The following is an 18,575-nucleotide window of genomic DNA, read 5'->3' as shown; positions in this document are numbered from 1 at the left end:
CCAGAGGTGTGGGGGGTGTCTTTGCTTTAATTGCTGCTTATATGTTTCTATAACAGTTTTTTGCAGCTTGCCAGAACACCAAGTAAAATTCCACCACGCACAATTTTTTTATGTTTTGGATTCTGCCCTGTAAAATTTCATTCTCCCCAAACAACTGTATAGATCAGAGGTAGCTATAGATACTCTAAAGCATGGTTTTAATAAACTGAGATACATATCAAGGAAGTGGTTTTAAAGTCTTTTAAGATTTAATGCTTCTGCCTCCTTGTGGCAGATGCTGGCATGAACCTTCCTCCAGAGCGGGTTCAGCTGCAAACGCATCTGTTAGCTCTGAAACTCAGAAACGTTAGCTCTCCTATAAAATCATCAAAAAGCAGATTGCAGTTAATATTTTAACTGAGTGAGAAACCACAAGAAGTTTCAAGACAAAAAGAAACAAGAAAAAAACACTGGAAAATTTTTGGTAATCCTGCCTCTTCCTGAGTTGGTGGCTGTTTGGCACATCACTGCAGGCACCAGCTAGCTCAGGGGAAAGCAAGGCTTGGTCCTGCTACTCATCTAGAGACCTTAGCAAGCTGAGCCAACAGGAGACTCTGGCTTTGATGTGGAAAGCATTAGGCTGCTTGAGATTTGGTCTGTGCAATGCTTACTTGTCTTTTTGGTACCCTGACACAAATACAATATGCCATGGTGATGGATTACTATCCCACTGCAGCAGAAGCTGGAAAAGCTGACCTGCCCTACACGCGAAAAATGTTCTCTATAGCCAAGAATAGTCTTCACCTTTAAATCACAATAACACACGTTCAAGTAACAACAGAACAGCTGTAAAAATTCTGAGTAAATATCCAAGTGAGTCCTGTACTCCTCCAATCCTGAGACTAGCAACAGCTCCAGGAAAAGGTAATAAAAGATTTAAGCATGGAGTTGTACTGCTCCAGAGTGAGCAATCCTGTGTTCTGAGCCCTACTAAAGTGACAGCATTCAAAGCCAAGGGTTAGATTTGCATCATTATGCTGAGCACACCTCAATACTTTTTTCCTGAGGGGTTAGTGAGGTTTTCATTTTGTTTTAGGCACCTTCTCTGAAGGAATTCTGTCAGACTTTTAATGTTGGAACCAAGTATGTTGCAGGACCCATGCTGCTTTTACTTAAGAGTTTGACAATTCCTTGATAGACTTCAGGTAGATTTCCTTCCTCATGGCACTTCCAAATTACAGAAGAGGTTTTAATCAAGACCCTTGCAGGTTGCAAGTTCAGTATATATATCAGTAAATGTATATATTTATATAATACATAAATATATATATATAAGACCCAAGCATCTCTTTGGGAAATAGGCATCAAATTAGACAGAGTTGAAAGTTTGGTGCTTTAATATTTTACTTGTGGCTCTTCAACAAGCCATTCAACAGTGACAGGTTTTTGCATTTAGGGACCAGAAGCGAGTAGATTTTAAGAAAGGTCATATTAAGGACAATGCGGGAGAATGACTGAAATACTCAAAATTGATTTTGCAAATGCTTCTATAGTGCAATGGCACTAAGTACACAAGGAATTAAAAAATACTACAGACTAAGTCCCTAAATGAAAGCTTTTTCACTGAAGACAAAAAAATAATCACTGTAACCTTAAACATGGGGAATTCTGAAACTGTTCTGGCACAAGAGTAGCCACTTAATTGTGACACGAAAACACTCTAGTTCCCAGACACTTCCCATATCGGTGAAGACACAGGGACTTCTGCGTTTTCTTTTCCTCATACTTCTTTAAACAGATATATCAACATTTTTACAACCATTGTTAAAGGAAGGATTTCATAATAATATTTGTACCACAAAGACTGGTACAGCCACTATTGCTTAGTAACTATAAAACTTTCTGTATACTGGATTTGGGAAATAACATCCTAGAAGAAACAAGATGAAAAAGTTAGAAGACTGGACTTAAGAAAAGAAAACAAAACAGCAAAGCTTAAGATAAAAGAAGTTTCTACTTTACAATGTAATTTGGTTAGTTAAATAAAAGACTGAAATGAAAGCATTCCAGACTAATGCCCTGAAATAAACTACTTAAGCCTGATGTCTAGAGCTGAAAACAAGTAGTCAAAGGGCACAGAAATCAGAACTCAATCCTATTTTCATTAAGTTTCTTAGTTACTTTTCAAAAGAAGTGCTAGTACAACATTCCTGGATAAAAATCAACAAAGAGAAAGTTATGTGAACACACAGATGACAGCAGCTCAGATAACACTTCACAACATACATATTGAGGTTTATCAATATATAGTCATTTGATATCTGCATTGTGCTATTGCCCCAGAGAACAGGGAACACAAGCAATGGAAGCTCAGGTATAATACACTTATCTTACCCAACTGTATATTGACTGTAGAATTCTTACTTCCACTTATAGAAGTGGAACTGCATGAACTTCTCCTATGATGTCCTCCTCTGGATAATCCATGCTTTTAATTTTTACTATTATTTACTGCGTGAAGTATACTACATATTGTACATATACATACAGTAGTATATTTCACTCATTAAGGCAGAGAAACTCCACCTTCAGAAGTTCACAGTGTAGTATGGAGAGATATTTCATTGTGGTTTTATTTTCCAAAGGAATTCCAAAGACAGCTTTCTGGCCTGCAGCATATAGTGTTCTACTACAAGGACTAAGTATTCTACAATTTTTCTCCTTGTATGGTCTACTTTCAGTTCAATACAGCTAGATTTCCACTGAGACCATAACATCATCTGTTTATATATTCTGTCAAGTGTTCCCAAGACCTACTACAATTGTTTTTCTAAGTGTAGGGCCTCTGCTGTAGGTCCTCAAATAAAATGCGTGCAATATTGATCAAAGTCCTGCTTGCACTCCATGCAAGATTCAATATATTCCTATTAGATGGGTACAAGCAGAGCTTGATCTTTAGCAGGATAAGCAAGCTCTGTACTGTAGGACACAAAAGAGCTCAGCTGTTCTAAGTGGCTGAGAATTTTGTCTAGTCTTTGGAAGTCCATCTAAGAGTCACTGGGAGGATTAACAACAATTTTCCCTCCTGCTCCTTACAGTCAGCCACGGTTATGAAGACAGACAGCATGATTTTGCCCACCACTTTCACTGCCCATAAATGTAAACTATGGAAGAAAAGATCATGTGCCTTAAATCTAATGCCCATTAGCATACTCTGCAGATTATCATTTCCCTCCACTAGTTTTTGATGGTTACATTTGCAGCCCGAACAGTATTCTAGTTTTCCTAGCTTACTTTTGCAACTATACAACTGACATTTGCATTTTAACATGTTTATGAAGAGGGATTTAACTCAATCTCATCCATCAAGGCACTGTCATTCTTGGGAGTTCAGATGCTTTCCCCATTTGAGCACCATTCACACTTAATAGAAAAAGAAATCAAGAAAACATCTTATTTTGCTGGAGTCACGGTTTCCTTGTATTGTTGGTCACAGCTTTGTTTTTATTGAAGCCTTTCTATTGAAGCCTAGGATTTCTGCTTGCACTACTTCAGCCTTTTTATTAACTTCTTAGTGGCTTTTGGTTTTGAAGTTTTAACTCAAGTTTCTACATCTATGCAAATTTTGCCCTGATATATTAATTGTCTTGAACATACACTACATCTGAAGCAAGAAATACAGAGGTTTTATGACAATATGCAAGACAAGTTTACACAGAATTGTTCTTTCTTGTTCTTTGCCTACATTATCCCTATTTCAACCCCCTTCTTAGAAAACCTAAATATTTCATTTAGAATTTAATTTAGAATGGAATTAAGGTCCTGGCCTTCCACATCAGTAGACTTTGAGGTATTACTGTAAGTTACTTGTAGGCCCTTTGTGTTTTTAACAATGCGATCCCTCTAACGTGTGAAACATTGGTACTTTTTAAAATAATCCCAGTCAAATCTGAAAGCCCACTTCACAGCAGGATGATGGTCACTCTACAGAAGGCTCTCAGACACTGGCAGATCTACAGAGTAATGAAGATATTGAAAACAGAACCTTTAGATAGGATACTAAGCAATGGATAAGATTGAGTAATGCAAGCTTTGGTGCCTTTGGGGAAGTTAACTAGCTTCTGCTAGGAAGACATCATTAACTTCTCAAAGAATTTCCCTCTAAGTCCATCAGAATGAAACAAGATCTCTAAACATGCTAGGACAATCAGCACCCTGAACCTTACATTGATTTAAACCACCAATATAAAAGCCTCATTTTCTTTCTAGCACCATATTCTTGTCTTTCCGATAACTGCCACCAATGCTGAGCATTAACAAGTGACTGAGTCACTGTTAATACAGAACAGGAGGGGAAAAAAGGCTTTCATTTCCTGATTACAGTTTGATTTCAAATATCAACACAGCTTGATGGAACAAAAATGGAGCACTCACACAATTAAGATCTTAACTCAGTAGGCAACTAATCTGTGCCTTGAAACATAAGGACTAACAAGCATCTTGATATAACTGAATTTTATCAGTGTTCAATGACTATTCAAGCTTATGCAGAACCATGTAGTAGACAGTAGAGCTCAACAAGTTGTTGAAGCAAAACTTAATAGAGATTTCTAGTTAACAAATGCTTCTCAGCCAAGACCAAGATTAGACAAAGAGACCCTTTCTAAAGCCCATGCACAAAAAACCCAGGACAAACAAACTGACTTTGAAGACACAGAATATCTGTTTCTCTGACTTCAAGTTAAACTGAATTATATCCTTTGAGAAACTGGTCCATATGTTCAAGAGGTATTCTCCATTTCCAGCTTTTATGATTCATACATAGATTACAATTTCTTTGCTACGGGGTAAATACATTTTAAATTAGACTATATAAAGAAGTTCTAAAGTTACCATGACAGTTGGAGCAAAATGCCTTGTCATTTCTCATTACAAAGCATAACCTATCTTTATAACTAAATTAGCTTTTTCAGCTATTCCCCCAAACATAGCCTGCAGATTTATTTTTGTTGATCCACCAATTGTTTCTTTCAGATTTGCATGGTTAATTATCAAACAGAATGATCATCACTTAGATTATTAAAACAATCCATCAGCCAGCTTTGTTCTCTTTCATGTAAAAGAGAGGAAAGGGGAAAGGCTCTTAAACAAGTTTTTGTCTGGACCTTATTTAGAAAGGTAGGGAAGCAGCACTATGCCACCAGCCCTGATTTGACTGCCTCCCCTAGACATGCCCCAGTCCCAGATCAGCCCCTGGACACAGCTTAATGCCAGCTGTTTCTCCTCCAAAGGTTTGCCCTCCTCCTCAGCTAATGTTTGCTCTGGAAAACCATCAATCCCTTTGTTAGTGCAGCTGATGGTGGATCCAGCCATGTCTCTTGGTTGCATTTCCTTTCCAGGTGTAAGGCTTCAGGAGCATGAAAGATGAGAAGCACAAAGAGCAAAGTCCATCTGTTACTTTTAAATACTAGAACAAGGGGGCAAAAGGCCCCTAAAAATAACTTAAACTTTGCTGCTCCCTCCTATCTTTCAATCTTTAAAAACATTGGAACTCTGAAGAAAGCAGGGGGAGATACAGTAGTATGAGTGTAGGCTGAAATTATCTTACTAATTATCGTCTGCATCAAATTGATTGCATTAACCAGAAAGCAAAATTAAAAGAAAAAAAAAATCCTTCTAAACTGTTCATTCCAAGAACAATTAAATCTAAAGTAAGAAGAAACATGACAAATTGCCGACAAGTGTTAAAACATCATCTGTTGGCAGCTTCTTTTTCTTTTAAGATGTCATAGCAAAGTCAAAACGAAGACATCTACCATAGAAGATATCAAATGACATTTAATAGAACATGAAGCAAGATGTTTGTGTGTAACACACTTTGTCAATCTTTGCCATTAGTCGACACATCAGGGATACTACAGATAACATAATGAAAAGACCCTATTGTAAGATTATGTGCAGCTTCAAACAATATTATCTGAAGTTTATATGACAAGATCTGAACCTTGGGAAGAATCAAGAATAATGTTGCTAGGCACAGCAAGGAGATAGTTTCCTTAAAAGGCTCAGAGATTTAAAGAGTTCTGAATTCAATCAGTCTGCTATAGAATTTTGTTAGAATTCAACTGTGTAGCTGTGTGAACAACAAAACTAATTATGCCTGATAGTGAATGCACACACATCTTGCAGCTGATTGACTTCAACTGAATTATTCCTTGAGCTCTGGGGTAAGCTCATCCTTTAACCAGAAAATCTGCACAGGGAGAAAGTTTAGCATCATTCTTTAAAAAATACAGACACCAACAACTGAGATTTTGCCCCAGTGTAAGGAAATCTGTAACATAGCCAATGTAAGAGAGCTAACTGTGGGCATCAAGATTGGAGGAAGACTGAGCTGCAGGGATCCTGCATTGCTGGAGTTTGCAGTCCCAAGAGATATGGGCTAGGCAAAGAGTAAAGTTAGGCCCCTGAACATCAGGAGGTAAACATCCAGCTCTTAAAAAAGATAATCAATAGGAACCTCTGGAAGACTGCCTTCAGGGACAGGGGACTAGAACAGAGCTGGTAGACTTTCAGGAAGTCTTCCATAGAGTCCTAGAGCTAGCAATCTTCACAAGCAAGAGATTAGTCAAGGAAGGCAAGAGAACCACCTGGGTGTGTAGGGAACTGCTGGTCAAACTAAAGGGGAAGAAGCAAATGCACAGTGGAAACAAGAACAGGTAATCCAGGAGGAATACAGAGATGACATTTGGTTATATAGGGGTGGGGTGAGGAAGGCCAAGGTGAAGCTGGAACTGAACCTGGCAAGGGATGCTAAAAGTAAGAAGGGCTTCTACAGAGATGGTAAACAGAAGAGGAAGGTCAGAACAATACTGGAAAAACTGGCAATAACAGATGAAGAGAAGACCAAAGTAATAACTTTTTTGCCTCTGTCTTCAATGGCAACTTGTCTTCCTGGGCCTCTCAAGTGGATGGAGAGCACTTTGGGCATCACATTTCCTACTACAAGTAAAGAACAGGTTCACAAACACCTGAGGAACCTGAATGTAAGTCATTCTATGGAGCTTGATGAAACACATCCTAAAGTCCTGAGGGAATTGGCTGATTGCAAGGCCACTCTCCATGATATTTGAAAAGTCATAGCAGTCAGGTGAAGTCCCAGGTGACTGGCAAAAGGGAAGTATTGCACCCATCTATAAAAAGGGTAGAAAGGAGGACCCTGGGACCCATGCCAGCCTCACCTCTGTGCCTTGCAAGATCATGGAAAAGATTCTCCTAGAAGCTATGCTTAGGCACAGAGAGGATAAAGAGGTGATTGAGGGCAGTCAGCACAGCTTCACCAAGGGCAAGTTCTTCCTGACTAACCTAGTGGCCTTTCATGATGGAGTGACTACCTCAGCAAGGGAAGGGCTACAGAGGTCATCTATGATCCCCTATAACATTAGTCTCTCAAAATTGGACAGAGATGGATTCAATGGCTGGACTGATAAGCAGATAAGGAATTGGTTGGACTTCTGCATGCAGAAGGTAGTGGTCAATGGCTCAGAGTTCAAGAGGACACCAGTGACAAGTGGTGTCCTTTGAAAGGCCATACTGAGGACAGTGTTATTTAATCTCTTCATTAATGATGTAGACAACGGGTGCACCCTGAACAAATTGGCAGATGACATATCTGAAAGAGGGAATGCTGTCCAGAGGGACCTGGACAAGTTCAAGAAATGGGCCCATGGGAATGTCACACAGTTTAACAAGACCAAGAGCAAGGTGCTGCACCTGGGTCAGTATCAACATAGACTGGGAACAAGCAGACTGAGAGCAGCCTGGCTTAGGAAGACTTGGGGATGCTGGTTGATGAGAAGCTGGATGTTATCTGGCAATTTACACTTACAGCCTGGGCTGCATCCAAAGCAGCATGGCTAGCAGGGCATGGTAAAAGATTCTGTCCCTCTTCTCCCATCTGGTGAAACCCCACCTGGAACACTTAATCCAGCTGTGGGTCCCCCAGCACAGAAAGGACAGCAACCTGTTGGAGAAGGTCTAGAGGAGGACTGCTGCCACATATAGGGAGATGGAGCACTTCTCCTATGAGGCAAGACTGGGGAAAATCTTATTAAATTATTCTAAAAGAAAATAGTTTTGAGAGACAACATAAATGCAGCTGACAGATAGCTTTTGGAAATGTTTTACATCTACAGAAATCATTACAAATGCTGCTAGCTTCCCTCGTGCCCAGCACACACATTTCTCTAGACAAACCTGAGCACACGGAGCAGACACTTAGCACAATGTATACATTTGGTGTTTGTCATCAAAAGTAATTACTCAACAAATGAAGGAAAAAAAATAAAACCAGCCTGTTTATAAACATCATTTGGATCAAAAGCTTTTTTCTCCTCTGCATGCTCATTTTGAAGATTAGCCAAGCTATAGCTGGAATCTTCTGAACCTTAACTTGAAAATACAACATGATACCAATGGTATCTGACAGAGCAGTGATAACTTTCCCTTCCTGACAGAAGAAACCTGCCATTTCTTCCTCACACCTGTAGAGGAGAAACACAATATTGTATCTTGGAAGAGTCCTCCTATGTTTTCATAACCATAACACCTAAATTTTAACATTTACACTGTAATCAGGGGAAATTTAATATAATTTGTTTACCAAGATTTAGGTATTGGGAACTAATTCCCAAATCCCATGCTTGATGAGGAATATATATATATATGTGTATCCAACCCACAGAGTGGACAAGAAGTACCAGATGCACAGATTGCAGAATAGAGCCTGCATTTTGTGATTTTCAGTGAGTATAAAACATTATCCCTTCTTTTAAATGTAAGTTTTGGTCTCTTTCTAAAGATACAATCAATCAGTCTTCATCCTGCTGTGTTAGTAGTTCTGTCAGACACATTTCTCCACAAGTAGTTAAGAGCGCATGGGGCTGGATCTTATGAACATCATTGCTTCCCTCCAGGTATAGGCTCTTACCTTATTGGAACTTACAAACCAGCTTTATGTTCAATTCAGTCAGCTGTCTGGTGATTATGCCCAGACAACAGGCAAAATACTTGGATGAGCAACCTTTGGATAACAGCACATACATTTAGATTTACTCATTCTACCCCGACCATAAAAATAAATTAATTAAATAAAAGCTCCCTTTTTTAGTTTCCTTTTTATTTCATTTACAAAAGCCTTAACTTTTCAAAGCTAAGTTTATGCTGTACTTTGGCAACAGACACAACTGCTCCTGAGCGTCATTTAGCCGAGTTATCTTCACACAATAAAAATAGCTTACACATCCTGGTGTACTGATGCATTTAGCTGAGCAGCCAACTCAGTGTGCCCTGCTCTCCTGTTATTTGCAAAGCAGTCACTGAGATTAACTCTGCCCTTGCCCATGACCTTGGTGAAGCTGGGGTTGCCAGTGCAGATTCCTATGGCTTTAAAAGACATATGCTAGGTTCAATCTTCCCTTCCCTGTCCTACAAAAAGCACCATGCTAGAAGCAGCTCACAGATTTCACTGAGGAAGCATCAAATTTGGAAAGCAGAACCTTGAACATCAAGCTTCCAGTTAGCAGAAGCTGTATCAGAAAACGATGGACAAGTGTATGAGTGGTGAGACACACAAGAAATAAAAAGAGAATGTCTAATATTTTGTCTGCTACTAATAAAGACTGACCTAATACATGGGTCAATCTTTATCAATAGACAAGATTGATCTTTATCAGTAGTAGACAAAATCCCACAAGGCTCTCATGTGCATAACACAGCATATACAGTAGAGGCTATAAGAGCAGAAGACCTGGAGTGCTGATCACAGATACTTGAATTTTCCAAACTTTCAGTGAACTTAGTGCAAAACATGATGCATTAAAGAATAATTACACTTCTAGGTGTTTAACTAGTTAAATTTGCTTTTGCAAGGCACTGTCTCCACCCCAAATTCAAATTTAATGAGTAATCCAAGGTAAACCTAACAGACTTGTTGAAAATCAGTGAGTCTTTGACAGGTCAGAAACCTCATTTACTACCATTGCATACTTGATTTTTCCATGTGCTTATCCAAATGTAACTAGGGTCGAAATGCAATGTTACAAAACTCTGATGCATGGTAAAGAGGAATGCCTAGTTCTGAAAAAACTAGATTATGGAAAGGAGGTATTCAGCGATTTTTCACTCCATTTATTGCAAAACTGGCAAATCTCCCTTATTAATCCCATTGAATTTGGCTACTTTTTTTGGGTAAACACCAAGTGCCAGGAGGAAGTAACATATTTCTGTGGCTTGGTTGTCTTTTTGGGTTGTCTGGTTTGCCTTTGCAAAGTTGCCAGATCCCATAGACCCTTAAAAATAAGGTTTAATCCTAGTAGCTGGACTAAGTCATTGCCATTTTGATGAGCACACTGCTCAAACCTAGGTCAACAGTGGAGGAATGTTACTACCACTCAACAGATGGGTTTCTGGGCTTCAATGGCACTGGGAAAATTGTTGGTGTTGTCAGGAAGTTTTTGAGTAGACAGGTACATAAGCTAAAGTTTACTGCCTCAGTGTGCAGTGCTCAGCAGAAAAGTAAAGAGCTGAGTCATCAGGGAGATAGTGACTTTCTCCAAGTCAGACTGGAGGCACTGAAGGAAAACAAATAAAATGCAAGGCAGCTGAGTACATTACTATTTATTACTCTTTATTTACTATTTAAAACTATCTATCCACCATCACTTTAAAAGAAAACTCCCTTCACAGGAATATATCTGAGCCATTGCTTCAATTATCTTTATGTTTAGGTAGCCTGCCAGAACCCATCAAGGAAACTCACTATTACCCACCTTCCTGCCCCAAGCTGCCATGACATTACATTTGGAGGTGTCTTAGGCTACAAGAATCCCAACTGCTACCCGAAGCCATACCTAGTTTGGATCCCTAAAACTAAATTTTCTACTGTCATGCTGCACAATTAATCACAAGGTTCATTTTGACCTTGTGTGCTGTGAAAAAGCCTACTGAACAGACACCTGTTAATTATCTTCTTATCAACACATACACAGGAAGAATACAAGGGCAAAAATAAGGCAAGCAGAAAGCAGGGACACACACAAGAGGGACAAAGCAAGAGAGAGAAATTAAATATACTGAAATCTCTGACCTGAAATTCAATGAAACAGCTGCCACGTGTAGCTGGACTATCACCTTCCCTAGTTTCTGCCTTGCTGACTGGTATTTCCATAATCTCTGTCATGAAGAAGCTGTATTATAAACTGTCATATGGAAAACTAAAATATTTCAGCTGTTTGAAATATAGACACTACCCTAAATGTTTATCAACATCCATTATCTGTCCAGATTTCTCTGAGAAACTGCAAACCACTTTGTACTGAAATAGAGTACTTATCCCTGTGTTTAAAGAGCAGGATATTGAAGAAAAAGAACACTCTGGCCTTAGGGCACTGATGGCAAGTTCAGCAATGGACAAAGCTCTGACTACCAGCAAGAAAGCATTGAGCTTGTTTTGCCTCAACCAGAAAGTCAGAGCAATAACTCTCTAAAATAGCAGCAGTGGAGCCAGACAGAGGAACATTATGGAATCACAGCTGAGAGCCCTCCTGTCCTGTGCCCCATTGGACATAGTTTCGCTTTCTGCATTTTTTACTTCATTAGCTCATAAACTAATGCCTTGCTAATAGCAATGAGGAGGAGAAATTTGCTGAAATGTTCTATATTATTTTTAATGGCATTTAATACACGCCAATTATTCTGCAGGCTCATTTAGCAGCTAATATTGAAGAGGCATTCAAATATTTCTAGAAAGTAATATAATCCAGGCATTTCTAAAGATAGCCTTGCCAACAACCTTTGTGCAAGAGAGCTGGAATATTGCCACTAAGATGCCAGCCGACAGTGGAGACCAAATGAATTGTCAGATTTCACCAGCTCCCTAGTGTGCTCATGAGCAAGAAAAATCAGCCTATCACTACCTTCTATCTGCATACAAGGTGGATTTATTTGTGAGATCTGACTAGGTGCTACTGACTTTTTGCTGCTCATTAAGTTAGGACACAGCAAATCAGAAGGATCGTTGTCCCATTACTCTTTCTTTTAGGACACTTTATGGTTTCTTTCAATGTCTCAACCTTAAGCTGGAATCTGAAATATATGGTTTCTTCTCTTTTTTTTTTTTTTTTTTTTTCGAAGGAGAAAAAAAAGAGGTCTTTTCTCTTAATTTTCTTCATTTTTACTAGCACACAGTTCTCAAGTCATTACCAGTAATGACTGAATCGTTAATGTTAAAACTGCTTTCAGGGACAAACGAGCTGCAAAGCTGAGTGCCTTGTGTCCCAGCCTGCCTGTTTCTTATGATTCCTAACGTCAGATGGACTGTCCCACACAAGGATTTGCCATCACTATAAGGAGCTCTGCCTTGGCTGTCATCCCACTCAGCAAAAGCAGCATTGTGTTAGAAATAGCTATATCATCATCCCTGATAAAGTGCCACTTCCTCATTCATTTTCATCAGTAGTAAGAGCCACTTGCACTTCAGGAAGCAGCCTTCAGAGTACCACAGAAAGACTAAGTTCAGATCTTCTCACAAAATTGCTGCAGGCTTCTTCACACATCAAGCAATGCCACTAGCCAAGAAAATGGTGTAGGAAATTCTGGTTCCTTAGCATCTGTATCTCCTCATTGATTCCATCCCTCAAGCCAGTTTAGTACATCTGAAGGCAGTAAGATCCCACACAGCTCCATGGATACCAGTTCAGAAGCTGAGTTTGGTTTGGCTTTCCGGCCCACTCCTCAAATTCCTTAATTCACTATATTAATTCCTTGAATTAAAAAAAAACAAAACACAAAGAAGACTAGTGGCTGCTTCTTTTGACATGGAGAAAGAAGAATGCTTGAAGAAACTGAGTACTAATGCCTCTTTCCCAGGGCAGTCAGGAGGAACCTCTAAATCAACTTTCAAAAATACCTCTCCTGCAACAAAGCATTTTCCCAGGCTCAAGGGGCAGCAGGAAAGAAAAAAAAAAAAAAAAAAAAAAAAAAAAAAAAAAAAAAAAAAAAAAAAAAACCCACCACTATTCTGTGAACACCTTCATATATTAAAAAAACCTGAGCATACAAATTCCATGTGTCCACGAGAGCGATGAGTTGATTGAAACTTATTAAAAACCTTCCCCAGATAGCATATTTGAGATAGATAAACATGTTTCAGTTTATCCAATATAGAATATAAGCATGTCTGGGTAGCAAAAGGCAAAACAAGTCAGGGAAAAATGTGCTATTTTCTGTGACTCATTAACCTCACCCTTTCAAATCTCTCACCTAATGGACCTTCCAACTACAGAGATAGAGGAAATGAAAAAAGAAAAACTCAGGGGAAAGAAGGAAGAAATCAATTTAACTTTTAACATTTCTTAGACGCATCAAAGGTCTCAGCTATGTAGTTCTATTAGGTTTGTGTGTGGATTTTTATAAGATGCATGTGGAAAAGCCTTCAGTGGGCTCACTGCATGGGACTTAAGAAAATGCAGACTATGAATTTTGAACTTTCATCTTTCCTTCCTGGAAAGTCATCTTAAAAATAAAAAAAAAAGTTTAAATAAACTATATATAGATGCTGCAAGTTGCAAGGCTGAATATGAATCTCTTATCCAATACAAATATTTTGCCACTCAGCTCATGAGAGCGCACAGCAGTATTCCAGTCTCCCAAACAGAACCACAGCAAGCCTATACATCCTCACAGTTGGTACTGGCATTTATAATATCCATGAGGCAAGTTTATAAGCTTATTAAACTCAAAACACAGAAGACAAAAGCTGACAATAAACAAGGAATAAAAAGAAATATGAGAGTGGAAATGACAAAAGAAAATGAGAGTCAAACATAAGGGGTACAATATACGTGGAGAGAAATTACCACGGGCATGCTTTAATACATTAGAACAATTTTTTCCTGCAGATGTTGGATAGTCTAAACATACTTTCAAGCAACATTCCTGGTAGTTAATCCCTCAACCCTGCTAATGGTTTGACAGGGTTGTAACACTACAAACAATCTTTATTATGCACTTATGTTTTCCTCCCTTCTCAAAAAGCAAATCAAGTGTGTAGAGCATAAGGTGTATTTCATAATATTTGCTAGGATGATCTCCTCCTGACTTAAGAATTTGTCTCCCATTAACAGACAACTGCAGACACACACAGGAAGAGGGAAACCGTGCTCATATGTATTAGTTATACTCCATGAATTTTTTCTTGCTCAGTGTCTAATGCCCTAGGATGGAGCAACCAATAACCACCAACAAGAGTTAACCTTTTGTCTATTCATTCTTCACTTTTACCCTCAATAGCAAAAAATTCAACATTGAAAGGTGAAAGAGAAAACTTGGAAAATTTTGCAAGCAAAAGAACCATATTTTTATATGAAGACAATGCACAAAACTCTCACAATACTTAGTGAAAACAGATCTATCAACACTGGGAAGATAGTAAAAAAAGTAGCTAACAGCCCATGAAGCACTTAACCACTTTTTTTCCCATCCTAACCTGAATACAAATTAAATTCATGTTTTCTTTTGCTTTAATTTTTGAGGCCAAATCACAACTTAGTGGAGGTTTCCTCTCTTAGTGTACAAATGTCCTCCAAAAGGAAAATCCAGCATGCCAGATCAAGGGTTTGTTCACCATGATAATTTAAATTTTTTTGGTTTTTGTGGGTTAGTGAGATTTTGGTTTGTTTTGCTGGGTTTTTTTAAGTGTGTGTCGAAAGACGTAGGAAAAACAAAAGCAGAGGCAAAAGAAGGCAGTGTCAGTACAATCATTACTGAAAAGACACCTGAAGAGTTTTTAAAGACAAAGTTACTTTAGTTGAAATACATCATTCTTTAATAAGAAAAGTAAGACATATCCTTTTCTACAGCCAAAAAAGTCTTTTGATTTTGATAAAGTAACAGAAACCCTGAATACCATTCAAATTCTTATATAGAATCATTAACTATAGTATTGTTTTCTAGCTATTACTTAAGAGTTTCTGGCTTCAATTTCAATTAACAACAAATTTTCCAGGAAGTTTTGACCATTGTAACCACTTCACAAAAAAACCCTGGGGCAGTGGGGGGGAAGCTAGAATAGGACAATAGGACTTCACACATCGCCAAAGGGCATCCAACACACACCCTTGTAGCTTAAGTGACAAGATGCAAAGGATAGGGGAATGCAGCCACAACAACCATCCCTGACAAACCAGAGGCACCACTGCATTACAAGAGGCACAGCTGTACAAGCTCTTTGTGAGCAGCAACTGCATCCAAGAGTTTGCCACAGGATATCCTGCAACAACCACAGAGACCAGTGTGACCTAGCTGGGCTAGTGTAGGTAGGTAACACTCTCAGATCCCCTCACAGATTTATTTTGAAAGAGAGCACGTGTCAACCTGAGTTTCATATCATTTTTGACAAGGGCATATTACCTGATGGGGCTGTGAACTGGACCATCTGCTGTAGGAAGGAGCACCAGAAGTCTTGTTGGCTGTAGGTCTCTGCAAAATAAAAAAAGGACATGTCAAATATTCAGCAACACGCCCATCATACAGGCAACTTTACCAGTCTCAACCATGTAAATAACTACTATAAAAAAAGAAAAAACCCAAAAATCCTAAACAAGAGCCTCCAGAAACCACAACTATGAGACACTTGCACTAAAATTACATAGATGGAAGCTTGCTAAATTTTCAACCAATGCTCTGTTCAGCCTCAAACCTCAAGATCTCAATATTCACTTCAATTTGTAGTTTTTCCCCTAGACTGCATATTTAAATTCTAAACCCCAATCTAAACTGAAACGACAAAGCACTACCCATCAGGCAGATAATTTACTCAGATTAAGCAAACAAACTGTAAAGGAAGAGCAACTGACATAATCTCTCTGCACCTGTGAAACACCTTTGACACTGTCCCACACCAGACCCTTGTCTCTAAATTGGAGACACAGATTTGAAAGATCAACCAGCAGATAAAGAATTGGCAATAAGATCATACTCAGAGTTGTGGCCAATGGCACACTGTTCAAGTGAAGATCAGTAACACATGATGTTTCTCATGGGTTGGAAGGATTGAAGTGAGGGTGTCAAAACAAAATAAAGCAGAATTGTTCTTTCAGATCACCTTACCTATGTTATATTTTTTAATATTTTTGGAATACATAGGGGATTATTTATACACCCACCTCCTTTTCAAGAAAAACAGCCTCTATGATTTATCCCTACATCTTTCACCCATTTCTCTATTTTTCCCCAAAGCCCTAAGAAAAAACATGCCACGTGCTTTCACATCCATAGTCTATTTCCATATCTTGTGTCAAAAAGAGACTGTACAATCAATCTGCCTTTGATACTGCAGAAAAAGCAATGCAATATGGCATCTAACAGAAATCCAATTATTTTATTACACATTATCTCTGGTTTCAAAACCATTTTATACCATCAACTTCAACACCATCTACTCCCAGTTTAAGGTAGAACATGATGTAAGAGAAGATCTTAAATCCAACCCTTACTTATGTGAACTTGGTGATTAAAAAATAAAAAATAAAAATAAAAACCACACCAAACAACAAACACAAACAAACAAAAAAACCAACCAAACAAATCCACTGGATACCACAGCCAATAACTAAGTTTCTTGCAAGCATATAACTACTATACTGTGTAAGCTCATTTATTACAAAACCTTCGTGACAAGGCTACTTGTATCAGGAAGACCAGGTAGGTTTAAATTTCTTTTGCATCTGAATTCAAACAGGCTTTCCAGACATGAGATACTAATTTATCAGTACATTATGTCACCAGCAGGAAGCTAATAAGGGGGACAGATTCATATTTGAACCATATGGACATAAATTACTAAAAAAATGCAATTATGACAATCCATGTGAGATTTATACCACAATGTAGTACATTCTTTGTAAGTATGAAAATAAATAGCTTATGGCTTTTAACACCCAAGGATATAGTACATTTCTATGCCAATTATAACCATGAGGGCTTATACATCATTACATATTCTAGAGCAAGCATGTCATTCCAACTAATGAGAAACAGCCACTGCTGGAATTGTATTTGTGTGTTAGTCTATCAAAAAGCAGTTATTTTACAAATTTAATTATTAGCATTACTGTATAGTGTATTTATCTTCTCCTAGACACCCTCAAAAGATGGGCTTTTTTAATATACAGATACACGATGTAACAGAGTAACACTTTCCTTTGACAGAAATTTCAGAAAAGACAAAGTGCACACAATGCTGGTATCAGCTTTGTGAAAAACTATCTCCATCTGCTTCAGAAGAATGACCAGCCAATCTTTGAAACAACTAATTGAATAATGAGAGAGCTGGAGTTTTTACTAGAAGCACCTGGAGGCTGTTTTCCAGCAAGATGCCTTTCCACAAGCTCCACACACGTTCCTTAATTAATATATATATAATGTATGTCTGCCTTTAGTATCAGCCAATAAAACTGCATCTTCCTCCTGTCTAAACCCATAAATACCCATCTTGGGTTTCATTACTTACTCCAATACCTTTAGCAGGTACATTTTCTACACAGCAATCACTCTTTTGAACTTTTCTGTCTCAGTTTCAAGGACATCCGAAAGATAAATATCCCATATAGAAATGGTACTGCAACATTACAGAGAAACAGGCAAATTCCAGGACAAACACCCAGCAAACAAATACTTCCCAAGACAAAGGCACAAGATGATTTTTTTATTTTTTTCAATCTTGCAAAAAAGAACATACTAGAGCTTCAGAAGTATTTATGACTTCCATCTTCCAGTATAATTAAGAAAGTACTTTAAAAAAACCTGCAAATAGTAGTATAAAAGAGCTAAGATTAACTTTTATCTCCCCTATCCTTCCAGGTTTGTTTTTTTTTTTTCTTTCTCCACTCACAGACCAAGAAGCAGGCTCACTTGCATGTTCCAAGGCAACCAGACTACCAGGTTATAGAGCAAAGGCTTGCACTGCTCGCATACAGAAGCTTCTGTATCAGACCATTCAGAATAGATTCTGAAATATCTAGAAAATACTTTCATCCAAGCTTCTGATTAGGTTCTAAAGGGCAACAGAAAAAAAACTGAAGGCCAGGCCACAAGCCCTGCTCATCTAAATGGTTAAAATATTCAAAGCAAGTAACTTAAAAAGTAATGCACAAGCAAACTGCAAACACACATATCCTCACCCCTATATTGATACAACCAGTAGAAATTAGACAACCACCTACCTCTAGGAATACAACTCTTCATACTCAGCAGCAAAGGTCATAAGCCAGACCACATTCTCTATTAGATGAGTAGCTTTTACATACAGCTTGCACCTCAAAGACCTCAAGGGGTTGCATTTTCACAAGCTTTTTTACCAGGGAGAATGCAGGCTGAATTCAGCCCTTTAAGACACATCCTTTCCTTCAATTAAAATCACCTCCTACATCACTGCTCAATTTGAGAAAGAAAGAGCACAAACACAGAACGCTTAAGAATGCTCCCTGTGGCACAATTAGCACTTTAGCACAAGCCCTGGACATAAACTCCCTCCCTGG

At 38.4% G+C, this 18,575-nt stretch overlaps 1 protein-coding gene across 2 annotated transcripts in view; it reads right to left on the bottom strand.

Annotated features, from left to right (window-relative positions):
* LOC306799866 (uncharacterized protein) overlaps positions 1 to 18,575 on the bottom strand; it is a 257,832-nt gene that overhangs the window by 136,773 nt on the left and 102,484 nt on the right. The window contains exons 1-2 of one of the 2 annotated variants that reach the window (XR_013773700.1): positions 18,261 to 18,460; positions 15,448 to 15,516 (exon numbers count right to left, since the gene is read on the bottom strand). Coding sequence is in view for 1 of the 2 variants with exons in the window: in XM_079301452.1 (XP_079157578.1) it covers positions 15,448 to 15,516 (69 nt within the window). In the remaining variant the exon portion in view is untranslated. Of the gene's footprint in view, positions 1 to 15,447; positions 15,517 to 18,260; positions 18,461 to 18,575 lie in introns of those variants that run through there. The other variant, XM_079301452.1, reaches the window with a different exon arrangement.

The sequence above is a fragment of the Erithacus rubecula genome (genome assembly GCF_903797595.1).
Source record: "Erithacus rubecula genome assembly, chromosome: 3".
NCBI classification, from domain to species: Eukaryota; Metazoa; Chordata; class Aves; order Passeriformes; family Muscicapidae; genus Erithacus; species Erithacus rubecula.
The sequence above is the reverse complement of the archived record's forward strand: the minus strand, read 5'-3'. Positions and strand labels throughout refer to the sequence as shown.